General features: G+C 49.5%; 1 protein-coding gene across 1 annotated transcript in view; it reads right to left on the bottom strand.

The window, feature by feature from the left end:
- Positions 1–22365, bottom strand: part of Mov10l1 (Mov10 like RISC complex RNA helicase 1) — a 62857-nt gene extending 40492 nt beyond the window's left edge. Inside the window, exons 1-10 of the mRNA XM_058579097.1 lie at positions 22206–22365; positions 20604–20788; positions 15125–15287; positions 14177–14289; positions 13485–13672; positions 10709–10852; positions 10236–10456; positions 9661–9793; positions 8137–8331; positions 5331–5445 (exon numbers count right to left, since the gene is read on the bottom strand). Of these exons, the coding sequence (XP_058435080.1) occupies positions 5331–5445; positions 8137–8331; positions 9661–9793; positions 10236–10456; positions 10709–10852; positions 13485–13672; positions 14177–14289; positions 15125–15287; positions 20604–20788; positions 22206–22296 (1548 nt within the window). The 5' untranslated portion in view covers positions 22297–22365. The remainder of the gene's footprint in view (positions 1–5330; positions 5446–8136; positions 8332–9660; positions 9794–10235; positions 10457–10708; positions 10853–13484; positions 13673–14176; positions 14290–15124; positions 15288–20603; positions 20789–22205) is intronic.
- Between the last annotated feature and the right edge of the window lie 911 nt (positions 22366–23276).

Raw genomic sequence — 23276 nt, 5'->3', positions numbered from 1 at the left:
CATTTCTGGAACTCCTGGCTAGAGCAAGTATGCAAGGAAAAGAAAATAGAGGTGTCCAAGTTAGAAATAAGAAGTAAAATCATCTGTTTGCAGATGGCATGACTTTACATGTAAGAAACCTAAAGATTTCACAATAAACTGTTAGAATTTATATGTGAATTCATCAAAGCAGCAGGATATAGTCAAAACACAAAAACAAGTTGCATCTCTTAAATACTAACAACGAACACTCTAAAAAAGAAAGTAACAAAATAATTCCATTTACAATAGCACAAAAACACTTATGAATTTAACCAAAGTGTCAAAGACTTGTATGTTAAGAACTACAAAATACTGCTCAAAGAAAAAAATAAATAGAAACACAACCCATGTTCATGGACACTTAATGTTAGAACAGTAAATGTCTACATTAACCAAAGTAATCTATAGATTAAATGCAATTCCTATCACAATTCCACTGATACTTTTTGCAGAAAAAGAAAAATTCACTCTAGAGTTCATAGAAAATCTCAAGGGATGCTGAACGGTCATCTTTCAAAAGAAGAACGAGGATGGGGGACTCGTACTTCATAATTTCACAACCTACTATGAAGCCACAGTCATTAAAACTGTATGGTGGGCTGGGGATGTGGCTCAAGCGGTAGCGCGCTCGCCTGGCATGCGTGCGGCCCGGGTTCGATACTCAGCACCACATACCAACAAAGATGTTGTGTCCGCCGAGAACTAAAAATAAATAAATTTAAAAAAAATAAATAAATAAAAATAAATAAATAAATAAATGCTGTGTGACTCAGGAAAAGTCCACAAGTCTGGCCTTAGTACCCACACTACAACAATGCTGTCAGTCACCTACCTCTGAATTTCACATTGGATAGAAAAAAATAAATCTTAAAAAAAAAAACAAAAAACTGTATGGTTAGGTTGGGGTTGTGACTCAGTGGTAGAGCACTTGCCTAGCACGTGTGAGGCACTGGGTTTGACCCTCAGCACCACATAAAAATCAATAAATAAAGGCATTGTATCCATCTACAACTAAAAAAATATTTTAAAAAATTAGCAGAAAGTCTGCACTGGGTGTCTCATCACGCTTTATTCTAATTTCTGAAACTGGAAGCAACCAAGATGTCCTTCAGAAGGGAAGTGGATAAACAAACTGTGGTCCATCCGGACTATGGGATATTCTCAGCATTAAAAAGAACAGGGCTGCCAGCCATGCACAGACATGGAAGAAAATCAAATGCGCCTTTGTAAGTGAAAGAAGTCCACCTGAAAAGGCTGCATGTGTGTAACTCCACCACATGGCATTCCGGAAAAGGAAAACTACAGACACAAGAAACAGCTGTGGCTGCCATGGGCTGAGGGAGGGCCGAACAAAAAGGCTGAGCCCTGAAGATTCAGGGCAGTGAAACTGCTCTGTGTGACACTATAATGGTGCATACGTGACATTATACTTTAACTTTTTTGTACTGGGAACTGAACCCAGGGGTGCTCTACCACTGAGCTGCATCCCAACCCTTTTTATTTTGATACAGGATCTCCCTAGGTTGCTGAGGCTGGCCTGGAACTGGTGATCCTCCTGCTTCGGCCTCTAGAGTTGCTGGGATTGCAGGAGAGAGTCACTGTGCTCAGCATGACATTATCCTTTTGTCCTAACCTACAGAATGTTCAACATTCAGTTCACTAACGTAAACTATGGGCTTCTGGCCACCAGGGCATGTCAATGTAGGCTCATCAATGTCAGCAATGTATACCCTGGTGGGAATGTAGATGGCGGGGAGCTGAGCTTGGGTGCAGAGGCTGCGTGGAAATGTCTGTACCTTCCTCTGTGAACCTAAAACTGCTCTACAGTAGAGCCTATTAAAAAATGAAAGTAAGATAGGACTTCTTCAGAATAAAAGACTGAAAGAATCAATCCCATAGGCAAGCATGACATGAAGAGTCCAAGTCGTCCAGGCAGGAGTGCAATGATCCCAAATGGAAATCTGGATTTATACAAAAGGGTAAGGAGCACTAGAAGCTTGGCAGTGGTGCACGCCTAGGAACCCAGCAACTTGAGAGGCTGAGGCAGGAGGATCAGGAGTTCCAGGTCAGCTTCAGCAATACAGTGAGACCCTACCTCAAAATTTAAAACACAATAAAATAAGAAAAACATAAAATAAAGAGCTCCACCGATTGACTTCACCTAACTGACATTCCTGAGACAAGACAAACATACAAGCAATATTTACCCAAAGAGGCTGCGTTGTCAATAAATGCAATGGCATTCAGTCATAAAGTATGTTTGACGGCCACAGTGGAATCAAGTTAGCAGTACCCACAGGTTCAGAAACTCAACATGCTTTTACATAACCACAGATCAGAAGTCAGTAGGAAAAGAAAGAGACACTTTGAACTAAATGAAAATACAAATATAATGTATTAAAATTTGCAGGACACAGCCAATTTAGTACTTAAGAAGAAATTTTCTAACACTAAAAACCTATGTTAGCAAAAAACCAAGGATTTTAAACCAAATGACTTTGGATTCCTTCTTAAAAAAAGAGCAAAAGAAACCAAATACACTAGTGAAAGAAAAAAAAAAAAGACAAAAAACAAAAACAAAAGAACACAGTAGGTGACAGATTAAAGGGAAATCAGAACAAGACAAGACCAACAAAAGCAAAGAGCTGTTTCTTTGAGAAGACTGATGCAGTGCGCAGCCCTCTGCCAGCCAGGTGCCTGAGGAAAGAGAAGCACCATCACCAACAGCCTAACAGGAGCCCAATAGCTGCGTGCAACCAGTCAGGAGCGTCAGACGAAAGGCGCACATTCTTTCAGGGGGAAAATCCCCATAGCGCAGAGAAAAGAGAACCAACAGGGAGCCAGAAGAAGCAATTCCTGGCTCAGTCTGCGGGCCAAGAGCTCAGTCACAAGGCATCACTGGAACCTTCCATCACCACTAGGAACATGTGGGGCCAGTTCTGCATGAACTCTAGGACGGCCACAAGGCCAGAGTTCCTCCAAGTCCCTGAGGGCACTATGCAGCACCTACGAAGGACCCTTCAAGGAAAGAAGACTGCAGACCAATACCTCCCACCAACACAGGTGCAAAATTGTCAGTGGGCATGTGGTGTGTGACGGCAGATGCACAGTGAGGGTGCTGCCTGGGCACCGGGAGGACGCTGCCACACCCAAGGGCCAGGAGAGCCAAGGCGAGGCTTAGAGTCTCTCTGGGCCGGAGGGAGACTGAACACCCAGGGCCACTTGCCTCTGCCTCTCCAGCAGCTCCACCTGTCTCTCTGGTCTGGCGGGACTCAGGAGGAAGGACGGCCCTCTGATTCGTGGGGCCCTCCCTGCCCAGAACCTTTTTTGGAGGGAGGCAGTGTCAAATTCGCACAGTGGATCTCAAGAACCAGGGGCTGCCCTGGAGCAGGCCAGGTTTTCCCACAGGATGCTGGTTGCACTAGCTGTGTGCAGTGAGGGTCAGGTAGCACAAGCTGAAGCGGGTCACATGCACCTGCCAGCCAGCGTGGACAAGTTTCTGGGGGTGGGACCACGGCACCATCAGACTATTGTCATGAGGCTGTCCAGCAGGTAAAAAGGGTCCTTCAGGGCACCCTGCCAACACCCACGCCGGGCTTCCCTTCATTCCCAGCCCTGGCACTGGAACCCCCCAGAGTCTGGGGCTTGCAGAGTAAAATGCACACACCAATGACAGCACCGTGGGTGGGGATCCACCCAGGGACACGAGGTGAGCCTAGCCCCTGAAGACCAATGCGAGTCACCAAGGCAATACACTCAGGAAGAAAGCCACACGGTCTTCTCAAGAGAGGCAGGAAAAGCACTTAAGATGAACCACTTCACAGAACAGGAGACTCGGAGAAGTCACGACCTCCTGCAACCACCACGCCTATCCTTCCAAGACACCCAACAGCCCAGAGGGGACACGCCTCGCCCAGCACCCTCCTGGTAGCTGTCCACCTCTTTGGTCTCTGAGGGCTAACCTGTTCTGGGAATCTGTACAAATGGAATCACGCAAACTGTGACCTTGGGTGTGGGATCCCTCCCTCAGCATCACCAGGCACAAGCCAGAAAAGCCTGGCTATGTTCACACAGCACGGAGGCCAGGTGAGCTTTTTAGGCCACCACAACCAACCCTGTGGCCTGGCAGCACACAGAAGGGGTCAGGGGTGTTTTTTGAAGTATGGCAGGCGGCTCGTCCTGGAGGCTCCAGGGAGCAGCAGCGTAGTCTGAGCTTCTGCAGATGCCATGCTCCTCAACCTTGGACCCTCCTGCCTCTCTATAAGGACCTTGAGATGATGTGGTGCCACTCAGTCAGGGTCATCTTCCAGGTCAAGGTTCTCGACCTCATTCCCTTGACAGAGGTCACATCCTTGGCTCCCAGGCACTGATCAGGACATCAGCAAGGGCTGTTACTCAGCCCTTCCATAACCTCAAACTAAAATAACTGCTGAGTAGAAGTTAGAATAAAGGGAAAGTCCATGCTGTGGGTAATATTCACACAGAATTCTGGGAAAGGAGACCAACCTGCAAGGGGCGGGAAACCAGGGTCAACCAAGGAGCAGACACGTATCAGGCTCACCTCAGCTGCATGGCCACGCAGCCACCACACGCTGACGGAAGCCAGCACCATTCCAACTGCCCGCCTCGTCAGTGTCATAGGCACAAAGCACTTCACGCTCCAGAGGGCCCTGAGCCGGGCCTGCAGGAGCACTGGCCCACCCTCCACGCAGGTCTGTCTGTCCCTCCTGCATGGCTCTCACCCTAGCCTGCTGACGGCTCAAGGCCTGTCCTGCAGAACAAGCACTCCATGACCCGACACCAGCTTCCAGCCATCCAGCCTGTCCCTGGGTCGTGCCATGCCCCACTTCACAGTCACCCACTTGCTTCTGGATGAATGACCTCAAATTCCTGACAGCAAGTGCCTCCCGGCACAGGACAATGCTCCCCCTGAGGCCAGGTGGACACTTCTGCCCCCAACTCTCCCGCCTGGCTGCTGACCTTAACAGGGGCTCACATGTCCACAAGGCTTTCCCACAGACCCAACTTTCTCAGCCTCCCCTGACAGCCAGCTCCGTCGGCCCCTGGAGTGCTAGGGTTTTGTCATGACTGGAAACCCTCCTGCTCGCACCTAAGAGGCTGGGCTTGGCAAAAGCCCTGCTCCCTGCCCCACATCCCCAGGGGCAGTCTCCAGAGAAACACCAAGTTGCCCCTCCCATGTCACCCTTAAGCTCAGGCTGTCTATGGTGAAACTGAAGGGTCCTCCTGCTTTTGTTGGGACACTGTGTGAGGGGCATGGGTGCATGCCCTGGCACCCTCTGATGTCCTACCTCTGCAAGCAGTGGCTGGAAGGTCAGGATGTCCACTTTGTGCTCCACACATCTTCTCAGCCTGTCTGGTATCGGGTACTGTGGAAGAAAGCTTGGGAGCTGTCGTCGCGAGTTCCTTAAGACACAAATCCACAAGTTAAAGCAGCTCTTTGCTACCCCAGCATTTCCGTGTGTAGTTTTGGAGTATCCCCTATCCGAAATGCTTGGGACCAGAGTATTTCAGACTTTGGAGATTTTGATTTTGGAATACCTGTGTGGACTCTACCAGCTGAGCATCCATCATGTGAAATGCTTCGAAATCTGAAGCTTTTGGAGCACCACATCAGCACTGAAGCTTCATACTCCAGGATTTTGAATTTTCAAATGAAGAGTGCTCAACCTGATCAGACTTCACTTCCTGCTTCAGGAGGACCAGATACAGGAGCCACCGGCGTAGGCTGGCTGTGCCGAGCCTCTGCTCCTGGTCCTGGGTCCCAAGTTCCCCAGCTCTAGCTGGCCTCTCACCTCTGCAGGGCAGCGGGGCTGCTCCTCCCCCTGGAGCCAGACTGGCTTCCCAGGAGCCTACTGGACCAGGGAATTTGAATGAGCTTGGTTTTCACTACATGTTTTGTTTTTTTCTTTGGATACTGGGGATTGAATCTAGGGTGCTTCACCACTCAGCCACATTCCAAGCACCACCCCCCACCCTGTTTTTTTGTGACAGGGTCTAAGTTGCTGAGGGCCTTGCTAAATTGCTGGGATTACAGGCATGTCCCTCTGAGCCCAACTGTTACTGTGTTTTTAATAAGGACATGAGTATGAGAAACTATACCCACACATCACTGCAAAGAACACATGTTTTTGTTTTTAGCTGTGACTCCCTGGGGAAAGCTGGTTTTACTCTCCAAGCCTCTGCTTTCTCCAAGAACAGGGTCATCTGAGTCACTCAAATTCTGAGAGTTGGGTGCAGTGGCCATGCCTGTAATTCTAGCATGTGTGCTGTGGTGCTGAGACAGGAGGATCTCAAGTTCAAGGCCAGGATCTCAAGTTCAAGGCCAGGCTGAGGCAATATCTGGCGTCAAAATAAAATTTTAAAAGGACTGGGGTATGACTCAGTGGTGCAGGACTTACCTAGCATGCATGAGACCCTGAGTCAAACAGTGATGCAGAAAAAGGACCAGGGAGATGAGGAGACTGGAATTTCAGAGACCGTCCACCTAGGTCGAGTGCAGCTTTGGCTGGACAGCTGCAGGCCACCCCAGAGTCACTGACAGCATGGCAGGCCACTGCCCCCACCAAAAAACAGGGTGTCCTCCCCGTGAGTGAGCAGAGGGCAACACCAGAGCAGCACAGCTGGGAAGCTCGCTGGGAAAGCAGGGACGCTCAAGACCTAGTGCCAGGCACCGACTCCTCACAGATACAAAGTGAAGGAGACCAAAAGACCAGGACGTGGTAGACACTGGCCACTCTGACCTCAGCGCACAACATACTGGGGACTTGGCAAGGAGGTGCTGGTAGGGAGGTCTAATAGCAGTGAGACTGAACACCAGCGCCTGGTGTGGGCCCTGGGCAGGCACACTGCTCCACAGGCTGACCACCAGGAAAGCAACGACCGTGCTCCAGAGACACCTGAAGGGGCTATGCTATCACACCAAGGACACACATGCCCAGGGACTGAGACGCTGGTGGCAGCTGGTGTGTGCAGCACTCTCTCTCATGGAGCCGCTGTGACTCCTGTGCCCCTGGGTGAGAACCAGGGGTCACCAGCTGCCATCATCCAGGACTCTGTGCTGCAGGCTATGGAGACAGCTGCTCCTTTCCTGGGTCCCCACCTAGAACGTGCCCTGAGGCGAGCAGCACCATCAGCATTCGCTGCCTGCTCTGTGCCCAAAGGCTGCACATCTGACATGCTCTATCTCATTCACTCCTCAAGCCCTCTGAGGCAGGGACTCCACTTATAAGTGAGACCAATGCTCAGAGAACGATAAAAACTTGCCCAAAGTCACACGGCTTCTTGGTAGTAGTGCTATGACTCAAACCACGTTCTGGACTTGACCAGTCATACAGCACCCTTCTCTGCTATCACACTTCCCTGTGGCCTTCATCGACAAAAGTCCCCTAACCCTTATCTCAAACTATCACTGGGATAACATGTGACTTGAAATCTGGAATTTTCCAGTATTAGAAAAGCATTGTCTCTCACCCCAATGGGTCTGGGCAGCACCTGCGCCAAACCCGCTGTGGTGCTAGTGCCAGATTAATGCCCCATCATGCAGGAGACAGCCACTAAAGCACACCATGTATCCCCAGCCAGCGGCTAACAGAGAACATGCTGCTTTCCTTCCCTTCCTTCTGAAACGGTGGCACTCCTGCAAACAGCCTGAGCAACCAGCAATCTCAGTGCCCCGTGTGAGCTGCATGGGACGCCTGAGCTACCGCGGAGGACACTAGCCAGCATCACGTTAACCCAAGGCTGACGGTGCTGCTGGGCACATGTGTGGACACTGGATGCCAGAGCTCGTCCTGCCCTCAGGAGACAGGAGAGGTCATCAGGAGCAGAGGGCAAGTCCAGTCTGTTCCGAGAATCACGCTGGGACCTTCCAGGGTGGAGCAGGGCACTGGGACATGCAGGCACTTTGCCCTGTCCTCCACACTGCCATGGTGGTGCCAGTGGCAAAGACAAAATCTGACCTTGAGCATTCTGTAAAAATGCACCCTGCCCCAAATACAGGAGGAAAAAGCACTGCAAACCCAGCCTGCCAGGACGCACGCCTGTCCACAGCCAGAGCCGGTACTGACCAACAAGCTGCAGGATTCAGGGGCCCACCTCTTCTGTGTAGTCACCACGACAGTTGTCTTTGTGGAGGCCAACGCTTGGGAGCTTTTAGGCTTCTTCCAGGAGAAGGGCTCACGTATGGCAATCAGCGCTTCCTCGCCACTGACCACATTCACTTCCAGGTGCCGCCCGATGAGGAAGCTGGAGAAGCACAGCAGGAGCAGCTCCCTGCAGCGGCCCGAGTGCCTTGAGAAACAAGGGAAACCGTCAATCAGCAGCCAGACGGGCCATAGCTCCCCTCGGCACACACAGGGAAAGTGACAGGGCTACAGAGGAGAGTCAGGCTGAGGCTTTAAGAACCCACATAGAAGTTTACTTCATAAAACAAACAATGCTTTTTCCCAAGACAGAATCAAGGGCTTAAAACTGTCCTTCCTGTAGTTCTCTTTAACTTAATCAGAACAAACACTGTTTTCAACATTGCCAAGATCACACGCATGTGTACAGGAGCATGTGCTGGAGACAACCCGGGGCCTCCCGCCACTAGGCTAGCACTCTGCCACTGAGCCAGAATACTAGTCCTTTTTAATTTTTTTTTACATCCTGAGACAGGGTCTTGGTGAGTTGAACAGGCTGGCCTGCAATCAACCATCCTCCTACCTTGGCCTCCCAAGTACCGGGACTTACAGGCATGCACCACACCCAGCTCCAGGTGACATGCTAAGTGAGAAGAGTGTCACCTAACCACCAATAGCACTGCTTTCTACCTGTTCCCTTCTCCTTTCTAGCAGTGGCCAGCCTAGCATACTCTGTGCGGGTGTGCTCTGCTCTCACCTATGCCTATGCTACCACAGCTAGGTGGACAGCATCTCACGTGATTCACTAAAGGACTACTGGTGCATGATTGTCACTCACAGTTGGACACCGATGGCCCTGATGCAAGACAGTTATTCAGATGGTTGGTGAGACAAAAGGAGGATGGGACTCGAATGCCCAGCTGAGAGACGGCCACTCACTGGCAAGCAGCCTCCACAGGGGACTTGAGGAGGAACCAGGGACAGGTTTAGGGGCCCAGGGGAAAGAGGGGGGTATGAAGGCCAGATGTGTAAGCTGGGTCTGGGTGGGAAGGAAGCTCCATCCCTATCTTTCTCTCCTCTGGCCCTCACTCCTGGCACTGTGTCTTAGCCAGATGCCCGGGGAGGTGGGGAGGTGGGGAGGCACAGGGATAAACCAAGGCCTCAGAGACCCAGCACGCAGTGCAGGAGTCCTTAGAGGGCTACAATCAGGAGGGCTCACAAGTCGTGGAGGGAGCTCATGCCCGATGGATCATGAATGTTCTATTTTCTTTGTAAAGACCCTGGGCCATTTGCTGAGAACTAGGAAAGACATTGAGGCTGGGCACCCCTTGCCTCGGCTGGCTGCTTTCTGGACCTGTGCTTCTCCTTGCGACCTGGTTACATCCCAGACAGCCACAGGTGCTCTTAGGACACCCAGCCGAGAAGCACCCCAGATGACGTGTAGGGGGAACATGCACAGGGCCCCAAGGGAGCTCTCTGCAGCCCCCCAGTGGCCTACTTGGCTTCACACGTAATGGCAATGAAGGTTTTTCCCCCTGGAGGGATGAGCCCCCCGGGCTTGGTCTCCGTCAGCTGCTTCTTTGATGGGTTGTTTTCTTTTTCTCTACTTTCTTCTTCACAGGTACAGCCACCTGGAGGAGGAAGTTTAAATCCAAAGTTAGACCAAAAGGTAAGTCATTTCTAATGTAGCTGGAAATGAATGGCCAGACACAGAAACACTCAGATGCACACAAAGCCAATCTCAGGAGGAAGCAGCCGGCAGGAGGAAAGTGTGTCATCAGAGTCTCCAGACAGGAACTCCAGTCTACAGCTTGACCTTGGAGCCCACCCGCCCCACCAGGACACAGGCTCTGCTGGAAGCTGAAGTTGGTACGTCAGGCTGTTTTGGTCCCCCTCCCTAGCCCTGAAACATTAAGAGCAGAAGGGTCCAGACTCAAGACTTTAGCATAGACCACTACCAAGTGCCGAGGCTGAGACCCCATTGGTTCGTGGACTGCAAGCTGCCTCAGATCCCAGTCCTCATGCTGTGACAGCTGCGTGGACGGGCTCCTCCTTAGCAGCTGGACTGCCTACCTGGAGAGACTTCTGTGTTTTCCAGTGTCCCATCACTGCGGGTTTTTTGATAGCTGTTTAGCGAATTAACATCGTCATCTGAAAAATGCTTCTCCTTCTCTGGAACAGACTCCTCTAGGCAGGTGTGGCCTTTGTCCAGGGTCTGAAACCTGAACTGCTGCGCTCTGTCCCAGCCAGCCAGTTTGCAGCTGACTAGGTCTTGAGGAACGTCTCCTTTATTCCTGAAGAAGGAAAGAGAACAGCCTGCAGATTTCCAGAGCTGAGGCGCAGTCACCACAAAGGAGAAATCAACCTGGCGGACAGCAACTGCAAATGCCTTTATGGGCTTAAGTTAAAAGGACATTTTGGAGTCAAAAGTTTGAAAATATTCTCAGAGGGAAACAATAAACAGGGAAAGTCCAGCTGGTTCTACAGGCATGCAGCTGAAACTACTGCTGTCCTGTGGCTTTATTCAAACCCCCAGAGGCACTTACTCTATGCAGATCACCATGGTTTTGCTTCCTCCTTCCTTCAGGGTTCCAAAGTCTGTCATCCTTGTGACTTCAATGTTGCCTTTGTTTTTCAACAGCAGGGCTCCCCAGGACTCCTCTGGGGCTTCACCAGCAGCAGCAGGGTCTCTGAAGCAAGGGCCAATTGTAGGTGTGGGACGTCAGAAGGCCCCTGCTCTCTGTCCCTGCTCTAGCTCCAGGGCAGACTGTGGATGAGCCTAGAGGTGCCCACCTGACTACAGGCAGAAACTCCCCAAGACCCAGAATTTCCAGGGATAGCAGGCTATCTCACAGAAGAAGTCTAGAAAACCAGGCAGCACAGATGTCATCAGGTCTGCTCCCCTTCTCTCCAGCTCCAGGGTCCAGGGCAGGGAGGGAGGGAGGAAGAGACACTTTCTGCTTTGACACGCAGTGACAGGCAGCATGACAGTGTCCTCACAAGGGACTACATGTGTGACAGTGGTACTGTAACACTAAAAGGGAGCTGAAAGTCGCCTCCTCACACTTATGGTAGTTTTTCCACATCTGTGTTCAGAGGCAGACCTCACCACACCTGCTGAGCTCGGCATGGCAATGTGTGGCGACAGGCATCACCACCAGGGCTTTGAGCGTGCACTCCCAACACCTCTGGTTAAGCAGCGCCAACTACAGCAAGTCTGGCTCTTTAGAAGATGAGAAGTTTTTACTTTGCCTCAAAACAGAGTGTCTTTTCCCTCTGCCATTCACTCTGCCCAGAAGGTCAACCCAGTCTTGAGCACTACCCTGGCCTGCAGCCCATAAGAAAACAGGCCTCTAGAATGAACCTCTCCATTTCTGGCCCTGCTCACAAACTCAGTGGTCCCTTCTTGGGTCTGTACTGCCCCTTCCTTTCTCTTCTCCCCTCTCTGTGCAAAGGCCTGGTGTGCACTGTCCACGTCTGCTATGGATGAGGCCAGAGGAAGTAAGAAGGGAGGCAAGCAGCCTCCAGGTTTCTGGTTCAACCCACGTACAGGACAGGCTGTTTTCAGGGGGGTACTGGGACTGAGAGTTGAACAGACGCTTCCTTGCTTATCTGTGCTGTCAATCAGACACAGGGAGATACCAGGAGTCTGCAATTACAGGGGGCAGCCAAAGTTGGAAGCAAAGCCCAGTAGCTGCACATGAGGCCTGACCCCAGCAAGAAGGGGCAGTGTACGCGCGACTCCACAGCCTAGCAGCACCACACCTTGGACAGGAAACCCGAGCGAGGATGAGAAGACAGATGTGCTGTGGGGCAGAAATACACCTACCTCCATGCACTTGTGGCCTGAAGAAGACGGCAGGGTGGAGTGGTGGGGCATGTCCTTCAAGTGGTCATGCCAACCACAGGCCCACAGTAAGACCTGCTGGCCATGCTTCTCAAGGCCACGGAGGGGGCTTTACAGCAAGGCACAATGCAGAGGAAGCCTGTGGTCATCAAGACCCAGGGCTGGGGCTCCAGTCAGTGATCAGCTGGCCCTGCTTGGCAGACAGGGCCACATCTCTCTTCCCTGCCCCAGGAGGAAAGCAGGGTCCCCTGGGAAAGGAAACAGGCTCCACGTGGCCAGAGTCAGGTGAAGGTCTTGAGCAGAGTGAGGGCAGAGCACCACTGGTCAACTCATGCACCTCCCTCATGCACCTGTGGCCGTTGGGAGACACAGGCCTGGCCTGCCCAACCCAGACACCAAGCTGGGCCCCAGATGTGGGGCGGGAAAACAGACAAAACACTCCCCACACAGAGCTTGCACTCAACTGAGGAAATGGGGCGGTGATGAGAATAATAAAGGAGTGAGGAGCCTGCCCAGGGAAAAGGCAGGCAGGGCTTGGGCAGCCATGTGCAGGGCTCAGGAAGGGCCACACCACGCTATGTGTGTTCACACAAGAAGGACACCACATGCGAGGATGCCCTTACAATCACCCCAAGAACCTGCTATGTCCAACATGTGCTTTTAAATGCCAAAACATGAAAGAACAAAAGATACGAGACTCTACACCAAATGGCAACTATCACTATGATCTGATTATGCTCTGTCTTCTCTGAAACTCAGGTGAAATCTAATCCCCATTACAAGATCGTAAGAGTGGGACCAGGTGGCACCTTAGAGAGATGATTAGGGCTCTGCCCTCATGAAGGGGTTAATCCACTCATGCGATTAATGCATTAATAGTCATCTGCAGGGATCAGCAAATAAAGGCCAGTCTGGCCTCTTGCCATGAAGTGCCCTGCATGGCCTAGGGGCTCTGCCAGCAAGAAGCTCATCACCAGATGCAGCCCCTGACCCTGGACTAGAACCCTGAGCCAAAACAAACCTCTTTCTTTTATAACTTGCCCAGTCTGTGGTACTGTGTCATTAGCAACAGAAAAGGGGCCTAGACAGTCATCACCTTAGGAGGACGAAGGGACTAAGAGAAAGAAGGACATTGGAAATCTACCTGCACTCCACCGGGAGGCCGAGCCCTCCACACTCAGCTCCTACAGCAAACGCGGGACTTGGAAGGCCTGCTCTCTGCCTTACCAAAGGGCAGTGATGCGTTCTCAGATGGGGACATGTTCTGAGAAATGTGACTGTCCTGAGTCAAGTCTGTCCTAGTGTGCGCACCAGGGTGTACCTACATGAACTAGGAAGGCTGCAATGTCACTGAGCAGTGTATCTTAGGGGACCAGCACTGCATGGAAACGGTCATCCAAACCACTGTGGCATAGCACGTGACTGACTCCTCAAGTCTGGCCTGTCCCCACCCAAACAGGAGTGCTGCTGCTTACCTCCTCCTCACAGGAGTCATACAGAGCGCTCTCCACACATAACACGACTGACTGCTCTCCACCACCACGGCGTTGACCACATCGTGCCTCCGTGGCGTGTACCCCTCTGGCAGCTTCAGGGAGTCCAGGCTGAAGAAGATGCTGTCCTCCAGCACCCCGTTCCTCCCACACAGGCTGGAGACGCAGACCTGCAAGTGTGGTGCTGAGCTTGACAACACTGCTGGCAAGGGGCACAGCTCTCCAACCCTGCAGCAGACCCAGGAGGCCTGACCCAGGAGGACGTGCGGGGTCTGTGAGCTCGGGCTAAGAGGGCTACGGAGATGGCCCACATACCTTCCCCACTTTTCAGTCACGGACCAGCCGTGCCCCCATCTCGCCCTGGTGCAAACTCAATTCCTCCTCATTCGCACCTCACTCCCCAATCACACCAGCTCAGGAGGAAGGGCAAGTCCCACAGCCCACCCACTCACCCCACAATTCTCTACCAGGCACGTTTTGCCCCTAGAACATGTTAAACACGCCCACATCTATGAGTACTCAGGGTTGTCTCTACTTCCCCGAGGAAACACAGGCCTGGCTGAGCTGTGCTCATCTAGGTTTCCCAGAACCTCTGGGAGAACCTGGGGCATGGAAGTGAATCCTGGAGGCAGGTGTGGCAGAAACACAGGGAGGAGCCACTTGTCACACACTACCTTGTCCATGCGCTTGTACCTCAGCGGCTTCACTGATATGGCCTCACTGCTCCACGTGCCTGGCCGGATCCAGTACTCAGCCTCCACCCAGTCTCCTTTGCATGGCTGGAAACCTGAAATGGCAAGAGAGAAATGGCATCCAACTGCACAGTTCAGATTATCAATATGACAACTGTTCTAACATATCCAGATTTTTCTTTTGTTAGACAGCAGGGATGGGGGGGCGGTGATGGGGCACAGGCTTTAGAGCAACAATCTGAGGACCTTGGGAATGTCAAAGATGAGAATAGGTCCCTGGAGCAACCATATTGGTTACCAGAAAGACATCTGAGACAGGGCAGACCTCACTGGGCTGGGCCGACACTTGGCTCCTGGGCTAAGGGCCCTTAGGCCTCCACTCACAGTTTGGGCTTAAAACTTTGAGCCAGAGGATTACATCAGGGCCGTTCTGCCACCCAGGGACATCTCTGAGCATGACCCTCCCTCAGCTTCCAGAGGAGTTGGTTTTGCCTCAATTGAGTTTTTCGGTTATCAGCAAAACCCTCTGCCTGGGCTTGTCTTTACTCCTCAGGGTAAGCCTTCCCTTGTGTGTCTCTTGTCAATATCTACAGCATGAAACATTCCCCATCTCTCCATGAGACCTCTCTCCACAAGGCCACCGAGGCAGCAGCTCCTGTTGGTATGGCTGAGGGGAACAGACAATCCCAGGCAGCATTTCCCAGGACTCAGGAGTTCCACAGAGAGAGCAGATTTCAAAATCCCCAGAAGCTGCCTGTTGATCTCATTTTGGGGGGCTACGGTTAGCATGGAGACCCCTGCACAGGGCTGGCACTGGCAGAGGCATGACTGAACCCAACCCTTCCAAGAATGCACGTTGCCATCTCAAATCCAAGCCAGTTAAATCGCAAAGCCCAATCTTAAATGTGAAGCGGAAGCCCATCCAGCTACCTTCACACACGCTCTCCAGAGAAAAGTACGTGGTCTGACTGATATAGCCAGTGCCTTCCACCAGGGAAGTCACGCAGCCGATCAGCACCCGGGGACTGGAGTCGGACAGCCCTCTGCCGCAGCTTTTGCTGTCGTCCTCCCATTTATCAGAGACAGCTTCCACCTGTAGAGACAGATCACACACCGACCACGTACAGCGTTACAAAGGAGGACAAGATAAGCAGACTGCAGGCCAACGCCTTGTCTTAGTCCATTTGGGCTGGGGTCCAAGATCAGGCAGCCGTTTCAGCACCTGACGAGGACTTGTTTCCCGATTCACATCTGGCACCTTCATAACGTGTCCTCATATGCGAGAAGGGATGAGGAGCTCCCTGTAGTCTCCAAGGGCCTGAATCCCATTTATGAAGCCCCTGCCTTCATGACAGTCACTCCCCAAAGGCCCACCTGCTGATACTATTGATCACCATAGAGAAGTCTATCTAGCAATACCTCATGAATGCAGATGAGAATCTTCACCAAAATAGCAAAATGAGTGCACAGCATATTGAAAGGTTTATACTCCCTGACCCAGTGGGCTTATCCCAGAACTCAAGAGCAGCCCAACACCTGAGATCCAGCCAGCAGAAGAACATACCACATTGACCAGAAGACACCACATGACCTGTCATGTGACTGGGGCTGGGGCTCAGTGGTAGAGCGCTTGCCTAGCAAGTGTGAGGCACTGGGTTCGCTGCTCGGCACCACATAAAAATACATAAATAGAATAAAGGTATTGTGTCCATCTAAAAAAAAAAAAGGGCATCTGATTAAACTGTACATCTCTTCACCACACATTACACAAACCAGGAGTAAAAGGAAACTTCCTCAATGTGATAAAGGTCATAAATAAAAGTTCACTGCTAGCATCAACCCAGCACTAAAAGATGAATAGTTCTCCCCTAAGATCAGGAAGGAGACAAGGAGGCCCACTCTCTCCTTCTATTCAATACAGCACTGCAAGTCCTCACCAAAGCAATTAGGCAAAGAAAGGAAATAAAAGGCATCCAAACTAGAGAAGAAGTAGAATTATCTCTGTTCACACATGGCTTGATCTTACATGTAAAATACCTAAAGCTGCCCCAGGACAGCAGGTGAGGCCTTTGGGAGCTGACTGGGTCACACATCTGTATTCATGAGAACTGCTACAACTGCATGTTTTTGTCCCTACCCTCCCAAAAATGTAGAGCTGATAAACTCAGCAAAGTAGCAGGATACAAAGTCCACACACAAAATTAGTTTTATTTTTATAAGACTCTATGAAGAATCTGCAGAGGAAATCGAGCATCAAAAGAAAGAGGATACTTAGGAAACAACAAGGAGACGTAAGATTTACCCTACCAACTGCAAACCACTGAGGGAGGGAATGAAGCCTCATAAGTGGAAATACACTGCATCGTGGCTGGAAGACGCAGGTGTGAGAGGTGAGATGCAGCTGGGAGCATGGAAAGGCTCTGCTTCCCACATCACAGCATCCAGGCCAGGGCTGCCTCAAGCACCTTCTGTGGGGCATGGACTTCCTTTGATTGTGCCACCTGACTTGGCAGCTACTACTACAAATAGCACTTGTAGTAGAAGAAACTGAAGAACCAATTTTAAATTTTACTTAGTTTTAATAAATTCAAGTAGCTACACACTGACCAATGTAATTCTGCAATCTGAATTATTTTTATATGTATCATTTAAAAATTATGATATGAAACATCAAGATAACATTATATAACCCACGCATTTCCAAGAAGTAGTTAAGCACTCAATAAGTTTGCCACCTTATAAGTTACATTAAAAATCAATAGCTTTCCTATAAAGAAAAAGATTAATTTGAAAATACTATGCAAAATTATACTGAATATTTGTGGCAGAGCACACCTGTAATCCCAGAGACTTGGGAGGCTGAGGCAGGAGGATCACAAGTTTGAGGCCAGTCTCAGCAACTTAGTGAGGCCCTAAGCAATTTAGCAAGACCCTGTCTCAAAAAATAAAAAATAGAAAGGGCTGGGGATGAACTCAGTGGTTAAGTGTCCCTAGGTTAAATCCTTGGTACCAAATAAAAAAATAAAATTATACCAATAATGGAACAAACCCCAAAATTACTTGAAATAACTTAAAAGTTTGCAGAACCTTAAAAAAACTATTAAATTGTGAAAAAAACTACATAAATAAACAGACATAATTTATAGTTGAAGCTTATGTCAATTAAGCCTAAATGGAATCCATAAACTCAGCACAAAAACAATCAGAGCAGAAAATTAACAACAAAAAATACATCTCGCCCAGAACATATGAAAGCCAAGCAAATTCCACCCACAAATAAAGGTAAGGAAAGGAAACCTGCCTACCATCAGTGACAGTGGCCATGCCACAGGGATCCAAAGGACACCCAGGGACCCATAACCACAAGAAAGTGGGATTCTGATACATGGAAAGAAACCTTTCAAGTCAGCAGGAAAAAAGTAGATGTCTCAGTGGGGTGATTGGTGTGAGAAAAGGAACATCTGGCAGTCTGCAGGACACAACAAATGACTCAAGATTAATATCCACAAACAAATAATTTTCAGAGGAAAATCTGAGTGAATATTTATGATAAGAAGTAGAATAACCCTCTCAAAGGGTTCTTTTCTATTTTATTTTTTTGAGACAGGGTCTCATTAAGCTGCTCAGTGTCTTGCTAAGCTGCTGAGGCTGCTTTGAACCTGCGATCCTGCCTCAGCTTCCCGGCCACGGGGATCACAGGCAGGTGCCAACATGCCCGGCTTCTCAAAGGATGCTTAAGAGACCCAAATCCATCCAATAAACTAAGACACCTTTAACTACATAAAATGAAACTGTAGGGCTGGGGATGTGGCTCAAGCATGCGCAGGGTGCTGGGTTCGATCCTCAGCACCACATAAAAATAAAATAAAATAAAGATGTTGTGTCCACCGAAAACTAAAAAATAAATATTAAAAAATTCTCTTTCTCTCTCTTTAAATGAAACTGTAAAACAAAGTCAAAGATTATCTTAGAGAAAATGATTTTAACACTTTCACATAATAAATTTCCTTTAAAAGCTCTAATTTTCATGGTACAGAATAGAGGACACAGAAACCAATCCACAAAACTACAACTATCTTATATTTGATAAAGGGGCTAAAAGCATGCAATGGAGGAAGGATAGCATCTTCAACAAATGGTGCTGGGAAAACTGGAAATCCATATGCAACAAAATGAAACTGAATCCCTTTCTCTCGCCATGCACAAAAGTGAATTCAAAATGGATCAAGGAGCTTGATATCAAACCAGAGACACGCCGTCTGATAGAAGAAAAAGTTGGCTACGATCTACATTCGGTGGGGTCGGGCTCCAAATTCCTCAATAGGACACCCATAGCACAAAAGTTAATAACTAGAATCAACAAATGGGACTTACTCAAACTAAAAAGTTTTTTCTCAGCAAAAGAAACAATAAGAGAGGTAAATAGGGAGCCTACACCCTGGGAACAAATCTTTACTCCTCACACTTCAGATAGAGCCCTAATATCCAGAGTATACAAAGAACTCAAAAAATTAGACAATAAGAGAACAAACAACCCAATCAACAAATGGGCCAAGGACCTGAACAGACACTTCTCAGAGGAGGACATACAGTCAATCAACAAGTGCATGAAAAAATGCTCACCATCTCTAGCTGTCAGAGAAATGCAAATCAAAACCACCCTAAGATACCATCTCACTCCAGTAAGATTGGCAGCCATTATGAAGTCAAACAACAACAAGTGCTGGTGAGGATGTGGGGAAAAGGGTACACTTGTACATTGCTGGTGGGACTGCAAATTGGTGCAGCCAATTTGGAAAGCAGTATGGAGATTTCTTGGAAAGCTGGGAATGGAGCCACCATTTGACCCAGCTATTCCCCTTCTCGGTCTATTCCCTAAAGACCTAAAAAGAGCATGCTACAGGGACACTGCTACATCGATGTTCATAGCAGCACAATTCACAATAGCAAGACTGTGGAACCAACCTAGATGCCCTTCAATAGACGAATGGATTAAAAAAATGTGGCATTTATACACAATGGAGTATTACTCTGCATTAAAAAATGACAAAATCATAGAATTTGCAGGGAAATGGATGGCATTAGAGCAGATTATGCTAAGTGAAGCTAGCCAATCCCTAAAAACCAAATGCCAAATGTCTTCTTTGATATAAGGAGAGTAACTAAGAACAGAGTAGGGACGAAGAGCATGAGAAGAAGATTAACATTAAACAGGGATGAGAGGTGGGAGGGAAAGGGAGAGAGAAGGGAAATTGCATGGAAATGGAAGGAGACCCTCAGGGTTATACAAAAGTACATACAAGAAGAAGTGAGGGGAAAGGGAAAAATAATACAAGGGGGAGAAATGAAAGACAGTAGAGGGGGTAGAGAGAGAAGAGGGGAGGGGAGGGGAGGGGAGGGGAGGGGAGGGGAGGGGGATAGTAGAGGATAGGAAAGGCAGCAGAACACAACAGACACTAGTATGGCAATATGTAAATCAATGGATGTGTAACTGATGTAATTCTGCAATCTGTATATGGGGTAAAAATGGGAGTTCATAACCCACTTGAATCAAAGTGTGAAATATGATATATCAAGAAATTTGTAATGTTTTGAACAACCAACAATAAAAAATTTAAAAAAAGCTTTAATTTTCATTATTAGGTAAGCTTTAATAAGCAAAAAAGCTAAACCCAACAAAAAGTTGATAAAGGATATGAAGATATCTCAGTGAAAAATTTGAAAAATTAACATACTTTAAGGCTTACACACAAATAAAATCATGAGACCACTCTTCATTTAGTAAACTGGCAAATATTTCCGAGCTCAGGAATAATGATATCCCTACAAACACCAGTTAGCAGGCAGTCTCCATTCTGCAACTGAGACTATAAACTCATACAATATTATTGATGCCAAATTGATGATAATCTTATGAAATCTGCATACCCTTTTGACTTAGCAACTGTACCTCCAAGAATTTGTGCTACAAAAATACTATTTTATGTGAAAAAGTTGCTGAATAACAGAGTCCACTGAGTTTTGCTGACCTGTTAATAAAGGATTCAATCATTATCATTTAAAGAACAGTTTTTAAAAATGGCTAGAAGAACAACGAACTGTTAACAGTATTCTAACATACATTTATAAGCAAACTTCACCTTTTTGAATTTTTTTTTAGTTATAGATGAACACAATACCTTTTTTAATTATTTATTTTTATGTGGTGCTGAGGATCAAACCCATGCATCACACATGCCAGGCAAGTGCTCTACCACTGAGCTACAGCTACATCCCCAAACTTTACCTTTTGAACTTTAAAACAAACGCTTCCCCTTCAGGTACACTCCACTCTCCCTTGGCCAGGCCATATCTGAGAGGCTGACAAATGTGGAGCATGCAGACAGTTCCTGAATGAATCCGGACTCACCCTGATTGCTTTCAGTCCATTTGACACTTTGTTTTCTTCAACAACTGCAATGACTTCTTGTCCAACGTTCAGAAGCACTTTGCTAGTCACAGCCTCATTGGAGAAGTAGATCAAGTCATCAATCATGCCATAATCACTGCAGTACCTTGTCACGACACCCTGAACAGTTTTCAACCTAGTGTCACCTGAAACAGGCAAGCAAAGAGGTTAGAAAGATCAGCTACAATTCTGCCCTACCAGAGAAAGACCATGAGCATCCACAGGGGACAGGAGCCTATGGGCGGGATTTGAGATGTAGAGACCCTGACATGGCATGGAGTGTTTGGAATGTAGGCTCAGATTCCGGGGGACATAGGTGGTAGATGTGGTAGGGAGAACCCAAACTGTCTGGCTTTGCCTCCTGGCTCTTCTACTGCCATGTGTCACCCTGGGCTTCTCAGTTTCCATCTGTGAAATGGAGAGAATACTGGTCACTACCCATGAGTGCTGTTGGAGAGTCAAGTACCAACACACACACACAACGTACTCCTGCTTGGCTTTCAGGAGCTGTTACTATCATCTTCCCTTATTATTATCAAGAGCAGCAGCGGCAGCAGCCCAGGGAGACTGGGAAAGAACCAACTGGCCCTCAGCCAGAGAGATCTCCTGAGAACTGTAATTGCAGTCCTTGCTGTGCCTTCCCTGCGACTTCTCACAGGAGAAAGCCTGGGGCCCAGGCCACATCAGAGCTGAGCAATCTCAGTGATGCACATTGCTGGAGTGCAAGCTGTTGCTGAAAGCCATTCTACAGATGAGACCAGCTGGATGAGTGACCTGCTCCAGGTTGCAGTTGGCTGTAGGCCTTAACACATCAGCATAGGGTGGCCTTTACTGTGCTGCCCCAACTCACTCTATTTCTGATATTTCTGGCTTCTCTTGTGGAGAACGTCATCGTTTTAGAGGTTAGAGAAAGCCAAAGGGAAGCACTACCCTGAACTCAATTCCTGTAGAGAAGGAGGAACAGGGAGAAACTGCTGTCACCTTGGGGGAAAGCTGCACCAGGGAGAGGCAGTCTGCCAGCATTAGCGGCACAAGAAAGGAGAGAATCCGAGAGGAGGAGCGATTTCACCACATTCAGGAAGGACGCTTGAAGAGGGTCGGATGACGTTTTTTTGGAATGAGGAAAGCTCACAACTGCAAGTGACGCCAGGGAAAGAGCTAAGGCAGAGGCGTGCAGAGACGGAGGTGCCCTCGTAGGCACACACGCGAGAGCAAGGGGGCGCGACGTCCCGGCGGGAGATGGACCGCCAGATCGTTCTTCCCAGAAAGGGTGGGAAGGACCCGCGTCCAAACCAGGAACTGTGCATAAGCCAAAAGGGCGGCCCGGCGTTCCGCGGGGAGGGGAGGAACTGACGGCCAAGCTGAAGGCGCGGCTTCAGCTTGACGGGGCTGGAGGACAGGCGAGGCCCTGGTCCGCGCGCAACGCAGAACGTGCTGCGGCCCCAACACGCGAGCGTAGGCGGCTCCGTGGGGTCACGGTCACAGGTCAGGCTGGTCGCAGCCCGCAGCCCTGGGACTCCCAGCGGAGGCTCTCTGAGGGGCGCCCGCCCACCCCACGCGCACCTTCCGCGAGCTCCGGCTGCCCGGGCCCCTCCTCGGGGACGTCCTCCCTCCTCCAGAAAAAGGCCACGAGTTTGGCCGCGAGGCGCAGCATGGCTCCCCTCTCCCCGCCGAGTTGACTTCGCGAGCCACGTGAGGCACGGCACGCGGCCACCTGCCTCGGCCAATGGGGGCGCCGCCCGCGGAGCTCAGCCAATGGGATTGCTGCGTATGCCATCGCCTCTCTCTGCTCCTGGCCAATGGGGGCGCCGCGGTTGCGCCTGCGCCTGCGCCTGCGTTGACTCCCTTGGAGCTCATCGTGCCTGCCACGGTTGGCGGTTGGCGTTTGGCGTTCGTCAGCATTCTGGAAGACCCTGCGCTCTGCAGTGACGTCATGCCTGAGTAGTGCGTGCAGCAGCCTGAGGCGGTCCGGGCGGCCCGGTAGGCCTCCCCCGCAGGGCAGGGGTGGGCCTGGGCGGGGCGGGGCGGGGCGGGGCCAGGGCTCGCTCTTGCCTCCGCCCCTTGGCGTCCTGGCCTTGGCCTCCTCTTGGCCGGCCCTCTCCCCTTCGCCCTGTGGAGGCTGTAGGGCTGTCCAGGTTTGCTGGTTGTGCCCTTTAAGGAACCTGTCCGTTTCTTCCCACCTGACAGATTGCTGGCATGAAGTTGTCCCTCCCGTCTGCAGCGCAGAGCGCCTGTTCCCGATGCCAGTTGTTCAAGTCAGCTTTCTGTTTCCTTCAACCGGCTTAAGAGTTACCAATTGTGTTGCCTTTTTAAAAACACCTCCAAGTTTCATTGATCTTTATTGTGTATGTCTTTACTATTTCAGTTATTTTTTGATTATTTCTCACCTACCTTTTTGGTTTAATTTGTGTTTTTATTAGCTTCTTCAGGTGGAGAGTTATCTAATTAATTTGGGAACTTTCTTCTCTAGACAACGTAAGCATTTAAGATTTAATAGTTTCTCTTTGAGCTCTGATTTACCTGTATCCTCTGATTTATTTGACTTCCATTTTCATTGAGTTTCCAATTTCCCTTGTGATCTCTACTTTGACCATAGGGGCTTTTGTTTTGTTAATTTTTTTAACGTAGATTGAT

This window comes from Marmota monax, unplaced genomic scaffold, assembly GCF_021218885.2.
Source record: "Marmota monax isolate L192 unplaced genomic scaffold, Marmota_monax_Labrador192_F-V1.1 WCK01_AAM20220418_F8-fsc00234, whole genome shotgun sequence".
In the NCBI taxonomy this organism is placed as follows: Eukaryota; Metazoa; Chordata; class Mammalia; order Rodentia; family Sciuridae; genus Marmota; species Marmota monax.
This window is presented reverse-complemented; position numbering and strand designations above follow the sequence as displayed.